General features: G+C 41.6%; 1 protein-coding gene across 1 annotated transcript; it reads right to left on the reverse strand.

The window, feature by feature from the left end:
• Positions 1-705: 705 nt before the first annotated feature.
• Positions 706-5,406, reverse strand: LOC125537048. Its single transcript, XM_048700347.1, has 4 exons — positions 4,338-5,406; positions 4,044-4,252; positions 2,676-3,347; positions 706-2,582 (listed from the first exon to the last, which is right to left on the reverse strand). The coding sequence occupies exons 1-3, from the start codon at positions 4,516-4,518 to the stop codon at positions 2,682-2,684; spliced, it is 1,056 nt and encodes a 351-aa protein (XP_048556304.1). The 5' UTR covers positions 4,519-5,406; the 3' UTR covers positions 706-2,582; positions 2,676-2,681.
• Between the last annotated feature and the right edge of the window lie 3,557 nt (positions 5,407-8,963).

The raw sequence follows: 8,963 nt of genomic DNA on the forward strand, positions 1-8,963 counted from the left end.
CGTGAAGCCACCGCCCCGGGCCGCCGGCCAGTGCTCGAGCTGATACCACCAGCAACATATCGAATCTTGGCAGTGGAACCCCTGATGCACCGCCACCAGTCGCCATGGTCTCCCCACCCTCACAGCCGTGGTGGCGTGGCCACCGCCCCAGCACCCAGACTCTTCCTCCATGCATGGTGCCTAGGGGCATCGTCACGCATCAGCTGGAGGCCTCCTCGTGGAGGAAGGACACGTGCCCGCCATCGCCGTCCGCCATCCCCCGGACGAACTTCGCTCGCCGGCTTCCTCCGGCGGCGACGAGGAAAGAAAGAGGAAGGGAGATCGGAGGCAGCGACGGCTAGGGTTCGGCTGAGCTGTCCCCTGGAGGCAGCACGAGCGAAACTGTTTGGAGGTGTATAGATTTGGTCTTGCATGACTTAGCTCTTTGTTGGCGTATCTTATGGGTATGTGTGTTTGTGTTGTTGGTTGTGTGTATCCTACTTATGTAGAGCCCGGTGTGGTTCATTACTATCGTAGCCCTCGGTACTATATTATGAATCAATAAAAATGTCTTCTATTAGAAAAATAATCACAAAGGAAAATAAAAGCAGTTAACATATCAAATACGATGACTGGCTAGCAGTTGGGAAATTGACCGGAAATTCGCAGGGGTAAGCAGGTGAGGGAGCATGCACCTGCCTAGCCCTGCCTGGCCGCTTGTTTTCCTTGCGATTCAGCACAAGTGCACAGTAAATTTTAAGTTTTAATATTTGAAAATGAAGACTTTGCATCTGAAACTTACGATTTTCTCTTATCATTTGTATCAAGTTTCAAGGTGAGCTTTAAGCAAATTTGTCACGTCCCTCTCGCGAGCGAGTTCCATGGACTGTTCTCCATCGCCCGCGACCCCAAACGCCTTGGTTAGTGACATTTGGAGCCTCTGTTCCACCGATCCTTGCGACCTGATGAGAGGGATGAAAAAGGCGATTAGTAACCTTGTTAAATGTTGTATCACCATCGAACATGCATTTCACTGGACGTTAGAGCTTTCAGGCCAGTTCTCGACTAGCTCCCTGTATAGAGCGTTGCATGATGGGGCAGCCATATTCTAGGTCATGGACATATGGAAGGTCAAGCTCCCCACCAAGATCAAAGTATTTCTATGGTAATATGTGTGTGATCGGCTTCCTAGTGGAGTTGAAGCCCAGAATGGCTCCGAGGACGTCCTTTGCACTTTATGTGGTACAATGGAGCATAGTAATCACATCTTTTTCTCTTGCATCATGGCCCAATTCCTATGGGGATGCATTAGAGAGGTGTAGTTGGACTCTGGCTTAGTTTGTGCATATCAACACCCTCAGTAGTAGACTGTCTGGCTCCGCTCATACTGTTACGTGGCTTGGTTTCGCGGCTATAGCTTGGGTTGCATAGCGAATCCGTAACAAAGCTCGTATTGAAAGGATGTTCACCAAACACCATGCTGAGGGCCTTTACAAAATGACTATCTTTCTACAGCTATGGAAGCAGTTTGGCAGGACCCAGGACTTGTCGATCATTGAAGCCTTCACTCGCCGTCTTCGCATGCATTCTTCGGCTCTCAGGAAGGGGACCGTGGTCATGTCCACTGATCGATCATCACCTCCATTTTGTTTCGCCGTTGAGCATAGGGCCCTTTGGGTTTGTATCGGTGTGTGAGCTGTTGAACCACCTGCCATTTTGAGGGTTTGTAGTAGCACTTACATTTTCTATTGGCAAATTTTAACATGGTTCCTCTTACCTCTTTCTTTTACATGTGAGGTAAGAAGGTAAGAATCAATCAAGCCATTCATTGATGAGATCAACGGCTAAGATCTATTTTATACTTTTACCTCTCATGTGAAAAGAGGGGGTAAGAGGGACCATGTTAAAACTGCTCTTTTCTATTACTGCTGAACCTGTAAACCTTAAGGGCTTCAGTTCATTAAAGCCAAGCAAAGCGTCTCTTTTCTAAAGAAAAATGAAGGGAAAAATTGAGAAGAGCAATGGTCCCGGAGGCGGTATTGGCCTCTCTAGTCCATCCAAATCAAGATCAACTATATCACAGTTCAACCTCCATGCGAAAGGGCGACATGGACATGATTCTTGCTAGTGATCCATGATCTATCAATCTCCAGACAACACCTCTTATTTGCGGCAAGCCAGAATAGATACGAAAGGGATCGTCGTCAACTTCTATATGAAGCTGCTAATTCCATCGCCTAAAAGCAGACACTAACACCCTTAAATTCAAACATTCTCCAACTCAAAAAAGGAAAATCAACCCTTCGATATTTGATTTGAACGTCAACAAGAGAGAACCAATCAAAGCAAGGAGACAATTCTACGTACGGAGTAACAAACCAGGAGTCATCGGAACAACATATATACACAAAGGTAAAGCCGGATCAGAGTACTCCAAACGGCGAAAGGTACATTCAATTAAAGTGTGATCCGTCTGCCAAGTGATGACTAACAAGAAGAAGAACGATGCTACAATTTGATCTGGAACAAGGATATTTGCCGTTTCCACTCAACACATCATCCATTCATTGATTCGCGCTGGAGTTTTCACCTCAGTCAGACAACTGAATTAACACGAAAGAAGGAAAATCAAGACACAGAAGGTTAAAACTAATTTCATAAGACAACATAACCACTGGTGCAGGAAGAAAACATACCACCGATTAATACGGCCCCATGGTGGACCAGGTCACTGTAACCTCAGCTTTGAACTCGTCACCGATCGAAACTTTACCACTGTCAAATGAACATTTCTCTGAAATGAAAGTGAGGAAACGGGAATATGTCTTTGGTTCCGGCTCTCCATCGATCACAACATCAGGCCTTTGGTACTGCGCCGACGCTGCTTTCCTCGCACACCCCTTGCGCACTGTATCCTTAGACGTGATGTCAAATTTAAGCTTTAGCTCATGACCCAGTTGAACAGTAACAACTGATGATATAGGGAACACTGATTGTGCAGGAGAAGAAGTAGACCCATCATACAGAACAATTGCATCTGAAAGTCCACTTGTAAATGCAGTCACTGCCTTCACGCCCCAAGCTGGACTAGCCATTGGAATCTCAATGTCAACTGTTGCTTCGATGCCCTGCCTAAGGAAAGTATAATGGAAGTCCACTGGGCCAAGCTTGCCAAAAAGCCTCGACTTCAGTGTAGTGCCACGCAGAATCATGTGATCTGTATATTCAATGCAACCATCAGCTAATACATAATCCATCTCAGCGTTGTCACTGCCATTAGACTTGACCTTCAGGCTGTACTCAAGAAGAACACCATCGAGAATAGAGTTCCCACGAACAGGAGATATGAGCGGCAACGTCTGGGAATCCTATTTCAAGTACAAAAGAAATGCTCAATCAACGGTAATGTTTTGAATGACAGAAAGAGAATGCCAGTAGGAATCAGGGATCTTAAATTTCAAGTATAACTAGCACTACTGTTACACCCAACTCATTACTTTATAATGACATGTTGCGTTGAGGTGTTGCCGGCCAACACATTTCCTGCTTCTTGCACATATATAAAGTCTGATGTATATAAGTACATAATGCATCCTCGTAGATTACAGGATAGCAGAGTATCATGTGAAGTATATAAGTATGTAATGCACATGATAAGAAATTATAGAATAACTTGAACGATATGCACATAATTTAATAATATCACATCTTAGTTTCATTACCATCCAATGCTCTTAATATGCACATAACAAATCAAGATACCCTGACTGCATTGGTTGTACAATTCTTTATTACATACACCAGTTTTAATTCTAGGCAGGCTCTTCTAAGCTGCATTATAGAAGAAAAAAATGAGACCAACTAGGACTAGCCCTTGGCTTTTTATAGAAGAAATGACCTGAGCGCCCCACGGAGTCTGAGACTCGAACACGTTTGGGCTGCGTGTGCACTCGCACAGTTTACAGAGTGACACTCTGTTCCAGATATACTAACAAAATCATGTTGCCATTTGAAGAGAAAACTTAAACAGATGATCATATTTTACTCAAATCACATTAACTGACCGGTGTTATATCGTGCGCCTGCTCTCTAGGACAGTTGAAGATGTAATTCCGCAGACAATCCAACTCGTCCCGGATAGCAATGAACCCATATACTAGCATGCTCTGACCATCCAGGAAGTCGCCAACATTTCTGAATGAGAATATTTGGAGCATAGTCAATACCGGGTAGTCTTTTCTCGGCTCTGTGAATCGTTTGCTTGTAAGGGGAGCTGAAAGAAGTACAGAAAATAAAATTCAGCATTACAGCAGTGTATATAGATGGTTAATTGAAGATGATAATGGTAGAAATTTCACTTGGATTGGTGTCGTCCAATGCATAGAGTCTGTAGTACGTGAAAAAGGAAGCTGGTTCTGGACATCGAGGTTGAATAGAAACAGTGAAGAACTGATCCTTCTCAGGAAGGGTTGCATTTAGCTCATCGATCTTCTTCCAATACTCTCTGATTTCTTGCATATACTTGTCTGAATTTTTCATAGCTGGCTCTGAGGGCAATAAGAAGAGGCCATCAGTTCATCATGCAGGTAGAAAAAAACATGTTGGAACTGAAACCAGCAAATAGGAGAAAGAACTACAAAGCTTGCAAATTCTGTAAACCATAGACATAATAAATGCTACCCATCGTCGCTGATTTCGTACATCCCTCCGATCCATATTAATCGTCACTGATTTTAGTGTACTAAATCTGCAACAATTAATATGGATCGGAGGGAGTACTGAAAATATGAAGGAACAGCAGGGCTGATACATTAGCGCTGCTATTAAGAACTCTCAGATATTAGCGCTGCTCCTAAGAACTCTGGCAGATATATTGCGCTGCTATTATGAAGAATCAAACAAATAGCAAAGCATATTTTGGGCATTTGATTCTAGTTTACATCCAATTGAAGAACATTTTGCAGCTTAGACATGAGGAGTCATACGAGCGAGCAGACAAGCAATCAGTACCTCTATATGTAATTATGTATACACTACTGTACCCGAAGAGCAGGAATTTTGCAGCTTAGACATCAGGAATCATATCTGAATGAAAATTTTGCATGCTGAAACACAGATAGGGATGGGCAGGGGTCACCAATAAGGGCCCTCTGTTCAGGGTTCACCACCAGCGGACATGGTCGTTCAGCCAGAGCGAGCCTCGTCTCCCATGGTACCTCCGAAAGGTCTGGCCGCTCCAGGCTAACATCAGACACGGACAGGCTCGTCTCCGGAGGCATGGCCTAATCGAAGCGACGTTCGCCGTCCGGAGGCTGGGATCGGTGGCGGAGGTCCAGGGCCTAACTCGGAGCGACCAGTGTGGGACGGCGGCTGGGGTGAGACGGACATAGGGGTGGCCAGGGACGCACGAGTTGGGCCGGCCCAGACGAGCGGGAGCCACAACCTCGTTTTTTCTTTTGCTTTTGCCTTTTTTTTTCACTTCTGTTTGTAGTTCAAAATATTCCAAATAAATATATTACAAAATAAATTTACATAAATTTTTAAAAAAATTGAGAACCAAGTATTTGAAAAATGTTAAATAGGTAAATAGAACATGTTTCTCATGTCCACGAAAAATTTATACAAAAAATATACAATGTGTTGAAAAAGTCAAACACGTATTTGAAAAGTGTTAATCAAGCATTTAAGATACATTAAAAAAATAATTTTAAAAAAAATATGAAGCATTTGAAAAAGGTAGAAAATGTATTAAAATGATAAACTTGTATTTAAAAATGTTCATCAATCATTTGAAAAACTTCAAATATGTACAGAATTTTTTTGATAATTTATTAAAAAATGTTAATCAACCATTTAAAAAATAATAAATGTATATAGACAAAATGTTGACCATGTATTCAAAAAATGTTAATAAAAAAATTGAAAAAAATGTTAAATATATATGGAAAAAATGTTGACCATGTGTTAAAAAAATCTTAAACTTGTGTTTGAAAGATGTGAAACTTGTGTTAGGAAAATGTATTAGATATATGCAAAAAACGTAAAATATGTATGAAAAAAAACCCAGTCATAAAAAAATAAGTTTTCAAAAAATGTTAATCATGTATTTAAAAAATGTTTAATGTATATATAAAATATTTATGATGTATCAAAAAAATATTGAATATGTATTGAAAAAAGTTAACATGTGCTGAAAAAAACCCGATAAAAATTGAAAAAAACAAGGAATACCAAAGAAGCCCAGTGAAAACCAAAAAGAAAAACAAAGAAAACAAAAACAAAAGAAACCGATGCAAAGTAATGAAACCGAGAAACCCGAGAAAGAAATGAAGGAAACCGATGAAAACCAAGAAAAAGAAAAGAAAAGCAACAAAGCAAATGAAAACTGAGAAAGAAACAAATAAAAATGAAGAAAACAAAAAACCAGTGAGAACCAAGAAAGAAATGTAGAAAACTAATGGCAAAGCAAAGAAAAAAGAAACCAAAGAAAAGCGTTTATAAAACGAAGAAAAGTAGTGAAAAAAGATAACCGAAGATAATTAGTGAAGAAACAAAAATCTAAAAGAGAAAAAAAAACAGGGGTAAACAAAATCATCGAAAACCAACATTCTAAGAAATCTCCGTGGAAACAACGTTTGAAAGCTTCAAAAGAATATGAAAACACGTTGGATGTTAATAGAATGATGGTCTATTGCCATGTGAAATTTCAAGTAAAAACACATTACAGGATGTGAGCTATGTAAAAGACAAATGCATCAATGAATAGTGACATTACTATTTGGCACAACGCTGGTTTTGTCTTTTCCATAGCTCACGTCCTGTAAAGTATTTGAACTTGAAATTTTACACGGCAATAGAACATCACACTCTTAACATCCCATATTTTTTTAAAGATTTTTGGAAACTTAAGAACATTGTCTTTGCGTGGTTTTCACCGGTTTTCACCGAATGTTGGTTTCCGTGTGATATTCTCCCAAACAAAACACATGGAACTAACATAGCGAATGCAATTGAAATCTAGCAGAAAAAGCAGCGAATATGGGCCGGCCCAATAACTAAAGATGGAAGGGAATCCCTTCAGCAAGGCGGAAGAAATACTCGCCCTAAGTGAGATGTAGTCCCCGCGGTCCATGCCCCTGTCGTGGTCACGTGCTGCCTCCGCCTCCCTTGTCTCCTTGACCCCTCATTTCTTGTTTTCTTCCCCACTCACCCGATGATTGTGTGGCACCCTCCCATTCCAATTTGTAGCAGTTTGGGCAGAATTAACCGAGGAGGAGAATAGGAGATCATGATATGTCTATAACCAACTAATCCTTCCTCAATTTGCATCCGTTAGTTAAATCCTCCTACATATCCCTTGGTTTACTTGCTCGTCTTTATTTGATCCGGTTCCGTTTAATCCCCATATTCTCATTGCCTAAATACATATTTGAGACATAAAAAAGGGATTCACAAAGGGTGTCCAAGGGCAAGCATGTCAGAGGATTGCTGATGGATTTGGATATTTTTGTTCTGGTGACCATGTGGCAACATGCAAAAAGCAACCACTCTTCGAGTCTTTTGTTTAAACTCCATGCCATATTTTGTGTCTTATACTCTTATTTGTGTGCTATATTTGCCCCCATTTTATCAACTTGCACCAGGGCCCCTGATTTTTCAGGACTGGCCTTGGCAGTTCGGACTGTGGAGGAGACTAGAATAGCTATACACTGCCTAAAAGTAGACACTAGATACTCACAGGTTGATTAAATTGAAATAGTTTCACGAGGGATATATAGTGCACCCTGGTGGGACAATGTAATGTAGGTCTGCCTCTCAAAGTGAAATGTCCACATGATGTTAGAAAAAGAGAACTTGTCTTTTAGAAGAATGGTTATATCACCAAACTTCATTTGAAACATGATGAGGAATGAACTAACATTACTAGGGAAAACCTTATACAGAGAACCTTAGCAGTAGCGCTGAATAAAATGAGGTGCTACTGCTATAAATATAGCAGTAGCGCGGCAAGGATAAAGAGTTCTACTACTAAAATTGCCCCAATGTTGCCGCTAGGCTAAGCGTAGTAGTAGCGCTTTCCCTGAAACGCGCTACTGCTAGGTAGTTTAGCAGTAGGGCATTCCTCTAACAGGCGCTACGGCTAAACCCATTCTATCTTCTTCACCGTCCGCCCCTCACTCTCCCCTCTCCACCCCCACTCTCACTCCCCATGCACCCCGTCGTCTACCACCGCCGACTTCCGGCCCTCCCCGACCACCGTCGTCGCCCGCCGCCGCCGACACTCCTACTCCTCCTCCATCGAGGTAGTTCCTCCATCCCTCCTCCTTCCACCTCCCTCCTCTCCTCGTCCCTCTCCCGATCCCTCCCTCCCTCTCCCTCCTCACTCCCGCCTCCTCCCTCCCTGCCTCATCCGTCCTCCTCCTCCCTGCCTCATCCCTCTGCCTCCTCCCTTCCTCCCTTCCACCCTCACTCACCCCTCCCTTCGTTCCTACTCCCTCCACTTCCCTCTGTTTTTTAAATTTTAAGAATAGAAAATTTTAGGGATTAAATTTAGTAATAGAAGTAAGAAAATTTAGGGTAGAACTAGGGTAATAGAATTTTTAGTAAGTGTTTAATAGAAATAGTTTATTTAGTAAGTGGTTAATAGAACTAGTTTATTTAGTAAGTGCTTAATAGAACTAGTTTATTTAATAAGTGCTTAATAGAACTAATTTGGAGAGAGAGAGAGAGAAACCTATATTGGCAAATTTAGTTATGTTAGGATTATATATAAAATATTTTGAAATGTTTTTGTTCATATTTTCAACCATTGAAATGCAATGACCATCAAGTTTGAATGCTCATATGATGTAGATATAAACATGTATATCTAGGGCCTGTTCGGTAGTCCTCCATGGCTGCTAAATCCTCAACTCCGTCGCTCGTAACCAGCAACCAGCTTCTCTCGTCAACTCCCGGAGCGAATGATCTGTTCGGTGCGCTAG

Source organism: Triticum urartu, chromosome 1 (assembly GCF_003073215.2).
Source record: "Triticum urartu cultivar G1812 chromosome 1, Tu2.1, whole genome shotgun sequence".
Taxonomy (NCBI): Eukaryota; Viridiplantae; Streptophyta; class Magnoliopsida; order Poales; family Poaceae; genus Triticum; species Triticum urartu.